Source organism: Haliotis asinina, chromosome 8 (genome assembly GCF_037392515.1).
Source record: "Haliotis asinina isolate JCU_RB_2024 chromosome 8, JCU_Hal_asi_v2, whole genome shotgun sequence".
NCBI lineage: Eukaryota > Metazoa > Mollusca > Gastropoda > Lepetellida > Haliotidae > Haliotis > Haliotis asinina.
Window position 1 is genome coordinate 863,061 of NC_090287.1, and position 16,158 is coordinate 879,218.

General features: G+C 40.2%; 2 protein-coding genes across 3 annotated transcripts; both read right to left on the bottom strand.

Annotated features, from left to right (window-relative positions):
- Positions 1-753: 753 nt before the first annotated feature.
- LOC137294278 (uncharacterized protein slr1819-like) lies at positions 754-10,244 on the bottom strand. The gene is made up of 2 exons (XM_067825283.1): positions 10,093-10,244; positions 754-1,228 (listed from the first exon to the last, which is right to left on the bottom strand). Exons 1-2 carry the CDS (start codon positions 10,242-10,244, stop codon positions 754-756), a joined length of 627 nt encoding a protein of 208 aa, XP_067681384.1.
- A 1,480-nt stretch (positions 10,245-11,724) lies between these two features.
- LOC137294164 (uncharacterized) lies at positions 11,725-15,686 on the bottom strand. Of its 2 annotated transcripts, XM_067825150.1 has the most exons (4): positions 15,497-15,686; positions 13,893-14,084; positions 13,171-13,278; positions 11,725-12,899 (listed from the first exon to the last, which is right to left on the bottom strand). In XM_067825150.1, exons 2-4 carry the CDS (start codon positions 14,067-14,069, stop codon positions 12,282-12,284), a joined length of 903 nt encoding a protein of 300 aa, XP_067681251.1. In that variant the 5' UTR covers positions 14,070-14,084; positions 15,497-15,686; the 3' UTR covers positions 11,725-12,281. The 2 variants fall into 2 exon arrangements, with proteins under 2 accessions (XP_067681251.1, XP_067681252.1); XM_067825151.1 differs by lacking the exon at positions 15,497-15,686 and having other exon boundaries at positions 12,224-12,899; positions 13,893-14,108.
- Positions 15,687-16,158: the final 472 nt, after the last annotated feature.

The window sequence follows — 16,158 nt, forward strand, 5'->3', positions numbered from 1 at the left end:
GGCGCGAGTGATTGCAGTAAAAAAACATCCACACCTGCACAGGTAACACTGGTAGGACATGAAATCAAAAGTTTTTTCATATATTTCATAGTTATAAATCAATAAATCTGTCTGCACTGATTTTGCGCCAGGCAAGATCGATATACGGCGTCGAACACGTGACTCAGCGACAGTTCCGACTCTGTGGAATAAGTCTGTGTGTACGTCAGATGGGTGTACGTCAAGTTGGAGTAAGGCAGGTGGGTATAGGTCAGATGGATGTACGTCACGTTGGAGTAAGGTAATGGGTGTACGTCATGTGGGAATACATCAGGTTGGTGTATGTATGTACGTCATGTGGGTGTACGTCAGGTGGGAGTACGTCAGGTTGAAGTAAGATAACTGGGTGTACCTCATATGGGTTACCTCAAGTTGGAGTACGATAGCTGGGTGTACCTCATATGGGTTACGTCAGGTTGAAGTAAGATAGCTGGGTGTACCTCATATGGGTTACCTCAGGTTGGAGTAAGATAGCTGGGTGTACCTCATATGGGTTACGTCAGGTTGAAGTAAGATAGCTGGGTGTACCTCATATGGGTTACGTCAGGTTGGAGTAAGATAACTGGGTGTACCTCATATGGGTTACGTCAGGTTGGAGTAAGATAACTGGGTGTACCTCATATGGGTTACGTCAGGTTGGAGTAAGATAACTGGGTGTACGTCGGATGGGTTACGTCAGGTTGGAGTAAGATAACTGGGTGTACGTCGGATGGGTTACGTCAGGTTGGAGTAAGATAGCTGGGTGTATGTCGGATGGGTGTACTCCAGATGAGTGTACGTCAGCTGGGTGGAGTACGGTAGCTCAGTGTACGTCATGTGGGAATATGTCAGGTTGGAGTAAGTCTGTATGTACGTCAGACGGGTGTACGTCAGGTTGGAGTAAGGCAGGTTGATACACGTCAGACGGGTGTACATAAGGTTGGAGTAAGGCAGGTTGATACACGTCAGACGGGTGTACGTCAGGTTGGAGTAAGGCAGGTTGATACACGTCAGACGGGTGTACGTCAGGTTGGAGTAAGGCAGGTTGATACACGTCAGACGGGTGTACGTCAGGTTGGAGTAAGGCAGGTTGATACACGTCAGACGGGTGTACGTCAGGTTGGAGTAAGGCAGGTTGATACACGTCAGACGGGTGTACGTCAGGTTGGAGTAAGACAGGTTGATACACGTCAGACGGGTGTATGTCAGGCTGGATTATAGCAGCTCGGGAGTACATCAGGCTGGAGTACGCGTGTCTGTTGCAGAACGTTGTCATAACGATACTTACTGAAATTCCTTCTTAAATTTCCGGGGGCACAGTTATAGTCTCGCTGCAAAGTGATAGCGTGTTTATAATGGGCTTATGCCATGTGCATGTATTTGTCACAAGAGAATGTGAAGGGGCGTCGAATAGATAGCCAGTAATTTTATTATTTTATAATACCCAACAAGGAAATAACCCAAGGCCATTTGCAATCACGAGCTTTCCTAATTTCTGTGGTCACTGTATAATCCCTGCTTCGTGATGGATACACCATTCGCTGTATTGCTCATTCTGGGACATGTCTATATCGGTCACATTATTCAACCTAGGACATGTCTATATCGGCCACATTATTCAACCTAGGACATGTCTATATCGGTCACATTATTCAACCTAGGACATGTCTATATCGGTCACATTATTCAACCTAGGACATGTCTATATCGGTCACATTATTCAACCTAGGACATGTCTATATCGGTCACATTATTCAACCTAGGACATGTCTATATCGGTCACATTATTCAACCTAGGACATGTCTATATCGGTCACATTATTCAACCTAGGACATGTCTATATCGGTCACATTATTCAACCTAGGACATGTCTATATCGGTCACATTATTCAACCTAGGACATGTCTATATCGGTCAAAGTATTCAAAGTATGTGATATTATATATACACATGAAACAATATTTCGGCCCACTTCGTGTTCGTGGTCTTATGTCCTACTCTGTAGACATTTGTTATGCGAGAGAAAATGTGTATAGTCTCACTTTCTGTGCATAACCATATAATACTAAAATTGTGTTGAATTTTAAAAGTACGGACACTACCCATTAGGCTATGAGAGACTAACAAAACTAGTGAACACATTATTTATGCACAACATGTAGAAACATACGAACATATACTTGTAAAGTTAACTGAAGAGGTAGAGATATGCATACATGCAGACACACACACACACACACACACACACACACACAAACACACTCACGTACATACAAACACATATATACATTTATAGATTAGTTATGCATAAGAAGGGACGCAGCGCAGGTTTTCTAGAGCACAGGTGTCATAGAACAAGGTGATCAGAGTGACCTGGGGAGCGAACAGCTAACTGACTGACAGAGTTAAGTCACATTCGAGATTAATAATTAATAATGAAATGTGATCTGCTATTTTTTTTGCACTAAATTTGACCACCTTTCCAATTTAAATAAGAAGTGTTTGCTATTTGATCGACTGTAGCCGGGGAAACAGAGCAACAGAAGCTTCTCATTGTACTTATGGAGTGTGTGTGGTGTACATGTCAAGTTATCGCTGAAAAACGGTAAACTGTGCATACAGCCACGTTCCGATCGCGTGCTGCGGTTAAACGCACATGAATGTATAAATATTTCCACGGCTTGTACCTTACTCGTTTGGGAATCAGGATAATATTACATCTCTTCTTGCTGATCATAGACGCAGTATTGACATGACGCTAATGCACAACACTATAAAGTCTTGTACGTGTATTGTGTTTTAGAGTTAAAAGTTTTGATAACAGATGAGTGTGTACCCAGAACCCTTCTACAACACTGGGTAGCAGCGCGTTGCGTTCTACACATAGCATTTCTGCAAACAGCGCTTCAAGGAAAATGTTATATGGGCTGTGAGTAGAGGGGAAGTTAGGACCCCGGGTTGACGATGAGCTGACCGTCTTCGACGGTGCAAAGATCACCCGGATCCACTCTGCTGCACTGTACCATCTGCACAACACAATGAAAGAACGGAATGGAACCCAGCTTATTGTATACTGTATTAATATCTGCACATTAGTCTAGACACTACCTGCCTCACCTCAAGTGTTTAACGTGTTCTGTTTACAACCAAACACCCTAAGGCCACCTGTCGCCTGATTTGACTTTATTAAGTGAATGTTTCATAAATTGAAATGATTTTTGTGCAGGTGTAGTTCTATCATATATATGTATGTCCACAACTGTCCAGAACTGACACCTTTACGGTATCCTTGTATGACGGTGTTATCTTGGTATCAACACATCTGCTGTGTCCCGTTGTGGTGAAATACAAACATCGTTGACAGCTTGTAGAGCAATGTACAACAGACTTGAAGCAGAGGATACAAAACACATGAAATACAATATGCAACAAACATGATATACAATACACCACTAATACATTTATCAAATACAATGTACAACAAACATGAAATACAGTATATAAACATGAAATACAATGCGCAACAAGTATAAAATACAATACAAAAAACATGACACGCAAAGTACATAACCCATTAAATACAGTGTACAACAAAGAAGAAATACAGTATACAACAGACATGAAATACACTACACAACAAACAGGAAATACAATGTACAACAAACATGAAATGCAGTATACAACAGACACGAAATACACTACGCAACAAACAGGAAATACAATGTACAACAAACATGAAATGCAGTATACAACAGACATGAAATACACTACACAACAAACAGGAAATACAATGTACAACAAACATGAAATGCAGTATACAACAGACACGAAATACACTACGCAACAAACAGGAAATACAATGTACAACAAACATGAAATGCAGTATACAACAGACATGAAATACACTACACAACAAACAGGAAATACAATGTAAAATAAACATGAAATGCAGTATACAGCAGACATGAAATACACTACACAACAAACAGGAAATACAATGTACAACAAACACGAAATGCAGTATCCAGCAGACATGAAATACACTACACAACAAACAGGAAATACAATGTAAAATAAACATGAAATGCAGTATACAGCAGACATGAAATACAAAAAATGAATATAAAACAAACATGAAACACAATATAAAACAAATATCGAATACAGTGTAGAACAAACATAAACATGCTAACCTAACACCAAGTCAAAGCTTTCTTAACTGATCAATCAAAAGCACTTTGTACTAACTTTTGTTAAAGGTATTTTGATGAAGGTGACAGATCTGCTTTAAATTCGCGCTGATGTCGGTTTTACTTTCATTGTTTGCACAGCATCGTTTCATCCTCGTCGGAAGTGAGAAGTCAAAACAGGCATCTTGAAAGTAGCATTTTATTTCTTTGATATTTTATAACAATTAATGTTTAAACAAACACGCCCCATGTTTGCCTGGAGCCAAGGACAACGCGTCGCAGTGTGGACGACAGGGCGTGGTGCAATATATCAAAATTGAACAATTGCCAAATTCCACATCGACCTTGAATTATCTTTCCTACGAGATTAGTTTAGAAAGTTCCAGATACATTAAGTACAAGATCAGGTGTATTCTGTCTGGTGATATAGCTAAAACCATTACTCATCGTTAAATATAGCTACCCTGGTCTGACGCAAGAGTGGGTTAGTGAAATAGACAAGGTGGTGTTGCAGCATGAATGTCGACACAAGGTCACCCGAACCATACAAACTTGGAATCTGAAAAAAATGATTGAAATACGCATGTCGCACGTCAGTCATCATGTATGCATATAGAAAAGTTGCCTCCACAGTCAGTCTTTTCAGTTTAGTTTAGTTTAGTTTAGTTTAGTTTAGTTTAGTTTAGTAATAAAATCACTGTTTTTGTAGCATAACGTACTATGATTATTGTCACTATTTTATTCTATGACTATTGCTGTTTGTATGCATGTTCAAACTGAACTGACCCGTGGGGCTGTGTACAATCAAACCATGTTGACATACTAGCTGTATAAATAATGTAGAAATTGGTTATATCATGTATTAGATATTGACTAACACCGTATATAAAAGCGATGAGCATTAACGACTGTGATGATAGTAGAGCCTGTGTTGGAGTGACGAAGTGTGTGTGCGTGGAACCAACGTCACGTACATATGTGACGTGGCACAACCTCATAAGGCATAATATAGTTTGAGATTAAAAAGACGGACACGCGCGATGAGCGTGATAGATTATACCAGACGACGGGTTATTTGCTTCAATCACTATCAATAGCCCTTTCCGTATTATTTTGAGCTCCCTATATTGAGCAGATTATGCAACACCAACAATTACCGCTGTACATGGCGCATATCTGGGGTAGCTAAAATATGCTTTGAAGGAGAATAGTGACATTTATCGCCCTTTGTGCTGGGCTCACGGCAGTGACGTCATGTCATACAGTAGAAAGGTGGGTCTGTTTCAGATGCAGGCGACATTAGAAAATCGATTTTGGGAACACAAGACAAGATGACGGCGCCGCTCTATGATGCATGCATAATTAAACAACATTTTGTGTTGTTTTTTTTCTATTGGGAATTCCGCTGATTGTTTACCTTTCGCAACAAAACATTCCTGGACTTTGTATGAAATAATCCATGATTATCTGCTATCAGTTACAGTATGGCTATGTCACATACAACTGATCTGACGTCACAAGCGACGTGACCATCTTGTCACTACACACGAACTGCCACACGATCACACCTGATAGGACGTAGGGCTGACACATGTGTCCAGCTAATATTGTGGATGTGTATGACAGCTGTAACAGACAATACACACCTGGGTATATAGCAATATTTGACTGTCAGTCTCATAGTATTTCCACAAAGCACAATAGCGATCAGCTTCTGAAAATCCACAGAGCCAGAAGTATATAAATACACAGTTTGTAGGCTTGACGCTAGCGGTGTTGTTGATGAGGTTTGTATGTATTGCTTAATAAACATATCACGTTTCTGATGTATTGATGCAAAAAAGATTGACTGTTTTCGTAAAACATGTATATTCCGTTAGATATGAAAATGCGAAACAACTTCACGCTGCTAACTCGCAATGAAGCAGAACAGGAAGTACAATTGTCCAAACACCGTCTCAAACGACCGATTTCAGTCGAAGCCTGAATAACACTGCACACCATCCTAGCAACTGTGGGGGCTAATAACACTGCACACCATCCCAACAACGGCAGGTGCAATAACACTGCATACCATCCCAACAACGGTAGGTGTAATAACACCGTAACGATTTTGAAACCAGGCAACAATACTGAAACTAGGTCGAGGCATTTAAATCTGGCAACGATATTAAAACCAGCCGATGACATTGAAACGCGACATTTCCACCAGGTAAAAATATTAAAGCTACGTAACAATACTGAAACCAGGTAACAATATTGAATCCAGGTAACGATATTGAATCCAGGTAACGATATTAAAACCAGGCAATGGTACTGAAACAGGGTAACGATATTGAAGTTCGGAAGCCAGGTAAAGATATTAGACCCAAGTAACGATATTGAAACCAGGTAACAGTATTTAAACCAGTTAACGATACTGAAACCAGGTAACGAACGATATTGAAACTAGGCAACGGTACTGCCTAGGAAAGCAGGTTAAAATATGGAAGCGTTGTCGTGAAATTGATATCAGGCAACGATATTGACACTAGGTCGCAACATTTACACTAGATAACGACAGACAGACAGACAGGCAGACAGACAGACAGACAGACAGGCAGGCAGGCAGGCAGGCAGGCAGGCAGGCAGGCAGGCAGGCAGGCAGGCAGGCAGGCAGATTTCATTCGGTATATGGCATTTGGCGCAAATGAAAGAGAGATTTAGGGTTACAAAATATCCCTGCGCATTGAACATATTTGTATAAAGTACAACAGCTTGACATAAATATATTATCTCAAATAGATAACGATATTGAAACCAGGTAACCAATATTGAAACCAGGCAACAACATTGGAACCAGGCAACAATATTGGAACCAGGCAACGATGTTGAAACTAGGCAACAATACTGAAACTAGCTCGCGACATTTAAACCAAGTAACGATATTGAAACGGGTAGCAAAACAAAATTCGGAAGCTATTTTCTTACAATAAAACAAGATAATGACATTTAAACCAGGTAGCGATACTGAAATCAGGTAACAATGTTGAAGTTAGGTCGCAACTTTTAATCGAGGTAATAACACTGTAAACACGTACGATACTGAAACTTGGTCGCGACATTTAAACCAGGTAACAATATTGAAAGCAGGGTAAAGAAAATGGCGCCAGGTTATGATATTGGAACCAGGTAGCCAGTCTGAAGGAATCTGCCCACACTGAAGAAATATTAGTGAGTGAGTGAGTGGGTGAGTGGACTATGGCGGTGTGGATGGAATTAAAGGTCACATGCAACCCAAAATTCGAACATAATTAAAACACAATTATCAAATTATAAGCGTACAATCGCGATTCAAAAGTGCAATATTTTGTACTTGGGCTTACTTCTCCCGAAACGAAGACCTCGGGAGACCGAGCCCAGTCAGTGCTCTCAAGTGTAACGATGGCTTCCGATTGGTTGGTTCATTTTCTGATACGCTGAGGGCTCATTGTGTGTACAGAAAGATGATCTGTTTGATGGGCATTTTAGAAGTATGGTGAGTCACAAGAAAGTAAGATTCTTTATGGATAACAACTTCTTTTATTGTACACTGACCCAAAAAAGAAACGCATAGCTGAAATCTCATTTTTAAAGTAGATTTTTTCGGAAAATATGGAATGGAATGACAATTAATGTAAATATTAAGTGTTTTTATAGTCAATACAACCAAAACAGACAAACAAACACAACCTCTGGTGATTATTCGCCACACCACAGCACCTTGAAAACGCTTTGTATAATCTGCACGTGGGAAAATCTGAAAGCATTATGCACGTGCAAATGCAGGATCTCAATCTTGATTATGATGGCTATAAAAGGGGACAGGTCCTGTTGCGATTCATTTTTCGAATTTCTTTCTATGCGACGCGAAAAATGCCAAGGTTAAATGAAGAAAACAGAAATAGAGCCATTGGACGTCTGGAAGCTGGGGAAAGTCAGTCATCAGTTGCCAGACGTCTGAATGTGAGGCAGAGCACGATTTCCCGTCTCTGGCAACGATACACGCAACACAACTCGACCAGAGACCGTCCAAGGAGTGGGAGACCAAGGGTGACAACTCCAGCACAAGACCGCTACATCCGGGTGCTTCATCTGCGTAATCGGGCCGTCACTGCTACGTATACCGCTGATCACGTTCCTGGGCTGCGTAGAGTCTCTCCACAAACCATCAGGAATCGCCTAAGAGAGCATGGAATTCGACCTATGCGACCTCATGCAGGACTTGTTCTGCATCCCCATCACCGTCGTGCACGTCTTCAGTGGTGCAGGAACGTTCGGGCATGGAACCTCTTGAATTGGAGGAGGATCTGGTTCAGCGATGAGTCACGTTTTCTGCTGTACAGACATGATGGAAGGATGCGTGTTTACAGACGTCGAAATGAGAGATATGCTCGACAGTGCGTTCGTGAGGTCAACAGACACGGTGATGGAGGTGTAATGATGTGGGGAGGCATATCTATGAACGGCAGGACACAGTTGGTGCATGTGCAAGGGAATCTCAATGCTGTACGCTACCGGGATGAAATTCTGAACCGTCATGTTGTTCCTACAATTGACGCTAGAAGGGAAATTTTCCAGCACGACAATGCAAGACCGCACACAGCACGCATTACCACGGATTTCCTTGCCAACAACAACATTACAGTTCTTCCATGGCCCTCAAAATCGCCGGATTTGAACCCAATTGAACATTTATGGGACCAATTGGGTAAACGGTTACGACGTCGACAGCCGCAGCCACGTAGACACGTCTACAGTTGGTGAATGCGTTGCGAGATGAGTGGAGAAGAATCCCACAAAGGCGGATACGACGTCTTATACAGTCAATGCCCAGGCGATGCAGAGCAGTGATTGATGCCCGTGGTGGTCACACCAGATACTGACTTTCTCACTATGCCATGGAAAATAGAGACGCTTAATACCACTGTGAATGATTGTATATGTCTTGACACACATTTGTTAATACCCGTGTGAATTATCATTGCTCAAGTTCCATTACTTTTTGTGCAATTTAAGTTAATAAATCATCTCTCATAACATTGGATTTTCACCCATGCGTTTCTTTTTTGGGCCAGTGTACTTGATAAGTCGTTTCAGCGTGGATTCATATACCGTTGTCAAACAAAATCATATACACTAGAAGAAGTTATTGTCCGTAAAGAATGTATATAGAGATGTTTGGTTTTGTAAATACATGTTATGTGAATTTGCGTTCGATCCAATAAAAAAGCATGTCAGTAGAGATGGTAAACTACTGCGTGGCTGGAAACTGTCATACGTCCAAGTACAAAGCCCGACTTGAAAGAGTTTGCACCAGGCCAGTTTGTGTCAGATCCAGTCATCCGAGAAAGATGGATGTAGTTTCTTTGCAACCCACAGACATGCGAACATGTCATGTGTACAAGTATATATCACACCTGCTTAATTACATTATGTGGCAGAAACAGGACTCAGGTGCACGAGTCATAAATCAATATATTTTAGTTTATGGCGTATAGCCTGATAGCTGTTAAGTTCAATGATTGAAGCTGTGTATTGCATACTGCCTTAAGCAGACAGGCAGGCAGACATGTAGGTGTCAATCACCCAGACATTGAGCTTTCTCTGTGACAGAGGCTGCTTATCACAATCAACATTTTTTATGTAACGAGTAGAATATTTGTTGAAACCACTTTTCCCCCCAAGGCTTGGGGGAAATTTAGTGAAACGTTTGAACTTCGATTTCACGGGCTTTTTTCATCGCGTTGTTTTTTGTTTGATGATTTGTTTCGGTAGGTGCATACCGAAAGGTATCAGAATCTGCAAAGTTGTGTTTTACGTTGCATGTGACCTTTAACTTTATCTGGCGCCGCGTCCACTTACTGTGGGAAGAACGCCGGTGGTGTCAAACCTTGGAGTTTTGAGTTCGAATCCGCTACCACTGGAGATAGTTTGAATCCAATGATGCATCTTTGCACAGGGGATTTCCGCGCCTCATGCCACCGTGTCTGGATGAGGATGCTGATGAGAGGCATTTCAAGACACACAACGAAAACGAAGACAAACCCCCACCCAGTACTGTCTATATCAGTTTAGGTGAACGACGCGGGGTGACACAACTGTTGCAGATGTTGCAGCATAAACTGGGAGGGCAGTGCATGGTGCCACCAACGTCAACGTTCAACCAGTTGAGTCTCACTTGAGCACTTATCTATTGTGGACGGCCTCATACAAAAGAAACGACAACAGCAACTCTCTGTATTTTCCAAATTTTATTTTTAATGCTGGTAAGAAAATATTTACCATTTCATAAAATTTAAAACAAAATATGGAAATGAGATATTGATTTGTAAAACATATATAGACAGATTTGTAAAGCTTACACAGATGAAATATACAGCGACAGAGCACTTCGTGAAGACAATATCAACACATTTAGGAAGCAAAATCATTGTGACAAAATACTAGACAATATACAACAAATATCCGGGCACTGCATATATGCATCAGATTGTTGTAAATACATCTGCATATACAAACATTATATCTAAATACATTCACATTCAATTTACATTGCATAAAGATTTTCCATGAAACGAAATCCACATATTCCATTTTGCAAACGGGACTAGTACTACGCGCTACCCTCAGGGCTGTATTCATCACTTGGTGAAATATTTATCACGAATGCTATATGGCATGTATATGTTATTCGTTGTCATTCGCTTTGAAAACACAACATGATATAAACCTCACTAACTTATAATTACAAAGTTTGATTGGTTCTGAAATCGGGAGGAAATGTCCAACATGTTGACGACTAGTAGTTGTGTGGATGATATATGTAAACATGAACACATTTCGTTTTTGAGATCTTAATACATGGAATATTACATTCAACATACGATTTTTTCTCAAAAGACGGTGTTTGGAAACGTGATGTGAAGTTGAATCTATGGCTGAACACATTTCGGGTATCTTCCTGTGTAGTTTACAACATATCGACATCTCACATTACACTGACTAAACAAACTATATACACATACAGGATACATACGATGTATATCGCATATACTTGATGATGATACAGCACTTAACGGCCTACTACAGATGGGGTGGCCTGGGATTGTAATACGCAATTTCTTTCTGACGAGACATATTTGTTCAGAACATCCAAACTTTCAACCGAGCAATTTATTGTTCAAAGGAAGACGAATAAATAAATAAATAAATAAATAAATAAATAAATAAATAAATATCTAAATAAATAAATATCGTTCTTGAACAAAATATTTCTTTAGAAAAGTCCCAATCAATTCGACACCACCCCAGTGTCACGCGGTCTGCTTTATGCATACTGCATTGTTCAGGAAATATGCAGCGCTGAAACTTGACATAGTGTGAATTTTAGTTGGGAATGTTTTTGTGAACTGTTTTGACTGATGGCGATGTAAATTCCGGTTGTTTGGGTCGCGGTGATGTTTTGAACTTGCACAAGTGAAAACCAAGAAATGCTTTGATTTACCTGTATTGCGAAAGTGTGACCCACACGGACTATCAGATCGGATGAGTGATAATTGATTTAGGCGAGAGTGAAAATTGTGAATGGAATGAACATGTCAAAACTGGACGATTTTCAAGGAAATAATATTTACAAAAGCGAGACTTCGCGATATGGGGTTGAGAAGAGCAAAATCTGTTGTTAACTTCTTAATTTTGTTAAATGTCAATTTGATGATGGTTTGAAACTGACAGTTTGAAACAATTGTACGTTACCTTCATGCTACAGTAACTAATCGATTGTTTCAACCCAGAATAACTCGTCTCATGGCCGATAACACCATTCGTGTCTCTCTTGGAAAAACATATGAATCCACTGTGATATATCGTCATAATAAACACGGTAAAGTGTTGTATCACAAATGGGAGTTATCAGCATGGAAGACAGAAGTGGTCTTGAAGTCTGTACCCCGGAAGTGTGTGTATCGGGGAAGTGGCGGACAAGGAGTGTCCCGGCGTCTGGTCGTTCGTTGTTCATTGCGTGGTACTGGTCGTTGTGGTTGCGAAGATTCTCACGGCTCGTTCGGATCTAACGAATTTAGATCCAAGAATGTATCCCCTTGTATGACGAAAGGGTCCTGGGTCCACGTGTCCGTCATCAGATCAAATAGAGTCGCGTCTGTCGTCTTCTTGGCAACAACCTGGTCATTGTCGTAAAACACGTCATCACTGGCCGAGGGATCCATTGCATCGAAGATAGCTTCTGGTAGAGTGTCCGAAGGGGTGACATCATCAGAGGCACCAGACCAGGTTCTAGTCGTTACATTGTCACTGCGCATGTCTGAAATAGCAGAAGCGAACTGGAAGATATCTTGATCTCTTGGTGAAGGAGAAACGGCTTCAAGAAACGTCTCGGAGAACGACGGTAGGGAGTTTACCGGCGGTCCTCCGTTTACAACGGGGAGTGTCTCAACGTTTCCGAAACCCTCAACTGGGAGCACAATAACATCGGCTTTAATGTACGGGTTCAGGGGTTCAGCACATGCAGTCTCGAGTTCCAGTTTGACATGGCGGCAGCAACCAGATGAGATGTGGTCGTTGAGTATATCTTGGAGGCTGGTCTTCTCTTGGCGGAGCTGCTTGACCTGCTCGTGGAGCTGACTGTTCTGGTCAATGATGTTGGAGAAAAACTGCAACACAAAGCACAATATGAAACATCAGTATCGATGAAAAACAATTGTAATAACATTAGTGCATTATTAATACACATGGAAATACTTTAATGAGAATCATTAAATGTAATTTATCGTTGGAAAGGTATTTGAAATGTGTTTGATTATCTGATTCCCACATATCTTATTCGCTTAAAATTGATTATGAACAAATTCACAGATTGTGTTGTCCCATATTGAAATTTAGAAAAGAATAAACCTTCCTGAAAGTGAGAAGTAAAAATCTCACCTGACTTTTCCCGCATTGTTGTAACTTTTTTTTCTCCCGGCATCTACGAGCGGCTCTTCTATTTTGCTCCCTTCGCCTCTCGCGTTTCTGTTTCTCGTAAGGCGTGAGCTGGAAATAAAACAGTTGTTCAAGCAGGCTGCGGCGACACATCAAATATCAGATAAATAAATAAATAAATAAATAAATAAATAAATAAATAAATAAATAAATAAATAAATAAATAAATAAATAAATAAATAAATAAATAAATAAATAAATAAATAAATAAATAAATAAATAAATAAATAAATAGTTGAACTGTTTGAAATTCGAAATAAAATTTCGAAATAAACAATTTAAATTTCAAAAGCTTTATAACAATAAACGAACATTTATCACGTTAATCACCTATCCATCTGTTAAATTGGAAAGGTTGTTCCCCATCTACATTGTAAACAAACAGAGCTCCTACATTTGGTCTTTGCAAATAAATAAATAAATAAATAAATAAATAAATACATAAATAAATAAATAAATAAATAAATAAATACGTTTCTACATGCCCTATTTAGTTTCTAAGATGGTTTCATATCGGAGCCAAAATGAATAAATACTATTTGCTAGTAAGGCGTAATTAATTGAAGGGCGTGGTTTTAAAATCTAAATATATTAAGACTACACGTATATCTATAAAAAGTAATTGGGTAGTCAAAAATGACACGGGGTATATATTTGACGCTTACCTCATGCTTCTCTGCCTCTTTGAATTCAACCTTTATGTCTTCTTGACCACTAGCGTGCCGTTTCTTTATGATTGACAGACGTAACTCCTCCTTGATTAATGGAGTCATCTGGTTTGTCTCCATGGAAACCTGAGTTGCCAATTGCAATCGAGCCTCATCGTCGCGATCGGCGAGCATGTTTCGTTTGATGATCTGGAAATAAACGACAGCCGTGTATGGCTAATGAATGTGCATTGAAAAAAAAATATATAAAATAAAACAATACTTAACTGACAATACCCTTTATCTACAGGGCAGAAAGATAAGCTGATAATTCCATGATTAAAAATGTGTGAAATAATGAAGAGATTACTAATGTGTAGAAATAAATTTACTTAAGAATATTTTATGTACTGTAAGGCTGATGTTACGTAAACTAGCTAGCCCTGAACTTTTGGACAATAAACACATTTACAAACGTAACTTCAACATTTTATAAATACACAAAGAGCGATGACAGGAGTGCAGTATACCTGCCGCAAGGCACTGTAGCGCCTTAATAAGCCGCCTCAACACATGACTAAATTACATCCACAAAAACACAATAATACAAATAATTATAACAAGAATACCAACGAGTTATTGTATTGAAATTAAAAATTATTATCCGACTACTACTACTACTACTACTACTACTACTACTACTACTACTACTACTACTACTACTACTACTACTACTACTACTACCTTTGTTGCTAACTTGAATTAATCAAGAAGTGGTTCCCATATATTGTTCAAAATATTGTTTAGACTTATGTAATGTTTCGGTGGTTCGTTGTGAGGCCACGGCGGTTTGTATCCCCAGATCACCTTCTGTCCACACCATCTGCATCAGCCAGCTGTGCAACCCAAAACCTCTAGATCACCATGGCCGACACATGATTGACAGGGTGTTTACATAGGGCTCCTCCAAACACGAAATCCCGTGCTGTTTTGACTTACAAAACTATGAGTGTCGAGACTGTGTGAGCTCAGAGTTTGATCAGTCTAACACTGATACGGTGGTTCGATACGTATGTCCTCTGTATCTATGCGTCATGTCCAGCGCGGTGATTAGTGGCCATGTGACACAGTTGTGTGAATATGACAGTCGGTCGAACGACGCAGTCAGTGGGTGTGAAAATTAATAAGCAATATTGGCATCATATAAAGAGTCTTCGGATTGTGACAGAGTTCAGACGAATCACGTGACAAGGTGACAGTGTATGTGGGCTCATAAACGTGTAACAGATCAGTACTGTGGGGAATACATGGGCTTTTTCTAATCTATTGATCAAAGTACCACAGATCAAACTCTACGACGATAGTCTTTCTTTCACAGTGACCGTATAAAAAATATGTTCTCTAGACATCTTATGAACTATATGCCTGAAAACCGTTTAAAACAAATCTCTTAATAGCAGTTGCTAAACTTCATCGACAATACCTGACAAAAATCAGCTGATTGTTTGACGAGGGTTGCCTCCCTTCCTACACTGACGGGACAGGCGGACTGACTTGACACACATCGACAAATCAGAAATAAACAACACATGTGGTTGACGCAGTCGCTGACAAACACTCACCGTGGTGTAATGTACAACCGTCCGTGAGAATGAAATATGTCACCGCGAAGGTCTCGATCAGCTGAGCTCGTGCTCGCGTGCTGAAATATACACAGACGGAAACTGCGTGAGGGACCGACTTCACCTGTACTGTGTCTGGCTTTGACAGCAGGGGCAAGCTATTACGAGTATTCATAGTAAAAACACCGCTGCATTGGGGCACGCGGGCACGTGACTTATCATCCAATCGGATTTATCACGTGACAATGCAAATGAGCCTTGGCAACATAACAGTAAAGAGCTGGTACTCGCGAGAAAGCAATTTGATAACGTTGCCTTTAACATTAAAACTATTGGTTGGTACTGAACCTCTGCTCCTGGCGCCAAACAGAGGCTGTCGGGTGACGTATTCATATGGGGCAGATTGCCTAAGTTACTATTTTCGTCTGGTTTTACCAGGTGTGGCACTCGAAATAAGTACCGTATTGTACCTACCAATCTGTGCTATCCAGCTGTGAATTCTGGATATATATATATTTACAACGCTTTGTTTGAGCATGTGTTGTAATATTTTGGTGATTATCACTAAGACCGCATTAAGCGCGTTTTCAGTTTGCCGGCACTAAAATAGGCGCACCACAGCCAACTGCGACGTGAGATCCGCTTCCACGAATCTCGCCTGG